Consider the following 1,822-nt stretch of genomic DNA (forward strand, 5'->3'; position numbering starts at 1 on the left):
TATATATATATATATATATATATGCCTCGAGATAACGCCTAATATTTCATTTTTCTCACATCATATTCGATTTGTTTTTATTTCATCTTTTTTTTTCTTTATTTATGGTTTTCTTCTTTGTTAATTGGGAGTTTAGCAATACTAGCGAAGGCACCACAGTGGGGGTATACGTTATTCCAAGTAAAAATAAAAAATAATAATAATAAAACAACACACGTACACACATATACGCATATTTTTAAAAAAGGGAAACAAGAAGTAATAATAAAAAATAAAAAGATGACTCTAAAGCTCATCTCTGTTCTTTTTCTTTTTCTTTGCAGTACTACTATTGTGATGGGAGAAGCTGAAAAGACCCCTGTCACTGTATTCATGTGCGCTGATAGTGGTGATCACTCCGGCGCCCCGGAGTTGTCTTTCATTCAAGGCGCCATGATGAACTCTCGTGCGGTTCAGATCCCATTCTGTCAGACCGCCTACTTTGGAGAACTTGTGGGAAAAGATGGAAATATATTTTCAGCCTTGGCAATAACAACGGGAATTGGATATGCGAGTGCAACATCCTGCACTGTACAGTTAATGCGATTCTCTGCATATAAACCAAAATCCATTGTTTTTCTCGGTACTTCGGGATTTTCACCCTTTCAAGGTGGATTTGATCCACTCCATAAAGAATCTGGATGTCATCCTGTGAGGGATGCCGTTCCAAAGAATGCGATTGGTAGTGTATGTGTGACAAGTGGATCGTTTCTTATGGAGTCTGGTGAATGTATTGAAGACTTGGCCGATAATCAATGTTCTCGCCCTATGTGCTCACGATTTAATAAAACTACGGCGTTAAATCAAATTGTTGCGAATCCTTTATTATCAGATGCCATTCGTGCAGCCAATAAGGATGTAAAATTTCCTCAAATGTCATCTACGGTTGTGGATGGTCTGAAGAAGTGGTGGTCTTCGAATGAAGCGGCTGAAAATCCAAATACCCCAATGGAACCGCGTATTGTGCAGTGTGCAGAATCTACATATAATTCTATTTTTGTTGGGGCTCAACGGGACTATCTTTGTCGTGAATATACTGCTCAGGTGATGAAATTACCGATAAGTGAAGTTGTGTGCGCACAGGCAATGGAGGGTTTCGGATTCCTAAAGGCCATGGTGAATTTTCCAGATGTTCCAGTGGCAGTGATACGGTCAGCATCCAACTATGATATGTATCCACTTAAGTGGAATGTTAATGGACGTTGGGAACAAAATCTGAATTACGTCTCGGAGAAGGAATATGGTACTTTTCTAAATGCATCGTTTCATTATTCCGTTAAGACAGCTTCATTTGTTGTCGCCAACTACTTTCTCAATAAAACTTTTGAAGCATAAACTGTTTTTTTTTGAAAGCTTGCGATAAGAATGGCAAAGCCTTACTTTTTGGAACTACAGATTTATGGGTTTTGGTAAACCAAATTCTATTTCTTTTATCTTTACAGTCTGCCTAACAGTAAGTTTCTGAAAAAAGTAAGTTTACAAGGAAGGAAAATGTTGAGTACGACTCGTCCCTCTTATTCATCAGTAGAATGGAGGACATGCACACAAGCATTCAAAGACTTTGTGTGCCACAACGGACCAACAGCGTTTACATTTGAAATGCGACCATCGCACGCTCCCCATTTAACTTATACCGTCGAAGGTATGTTAACCTTAGAACATGATGCACTCAAGATACGTACAGGGGAGGATCACTGTTTGGACTGGGAAAATTTGCGTACCTCCATAATTAGGTTTCACATGCCGCGAAACCAAGATTTTCTACAGGCCTTTGAAGCAGCAC

The 1,822-nt window shown here is 39.1% G+C and overlaps 2 protein-coding genes across 2 annotated transcripts; both read left to right on the forward strand.

Moving 5' to 3' along the window:
• Window positions 1-279: 279 nt before the first annotated feature.
• On the forward strand, window positions 280-1,374 carry TM35_000016150 (uncharacterized protein; the record flags this gene model as incomplete). The annotated part of the gene is made up of 1 exon (XM_029021296.1): window positions 280-1,374. One exon carries the CDS (start codon window positions 280-282, stop codon window positions 1,372-1,374), a length of 1,095 nt encoding a protein of 364 aa, XP_028887804.1.
• A 156-nt stretch (window positions 1,375-1,530) lies between these two features.
• TM35_000016160 (uncharacterized protein) lies at window positions 1,531-1,821 on the forward strand (the record flags this gene model as incomplete). The annotated part of the gene is made up of 1 exon (XM_029021297.1): window positions 1,531-1,821. A coding segment is annotated over one exon (291 nt), but the record flags the coding sequence as incomplete, so codon positions are not given.
• Window position 1,822: the final 1 nt, after the last annotated feature.

This window comes from Trypanosoma theileri (assembly GCF_002087225.1).
Source record: "Trypanosoma theileri isolate Edinburgh chromosome Unknown TM35_Tth_1_V1, whole genome shotgun sequence".
Classification (NCBI taxonomy): Eukaryota; Euglenozoa; class Kinetoplastea; order Trypanosomatida; family Trypanosomatidae; genus Trypanosoma; species Trypanosoma theileri.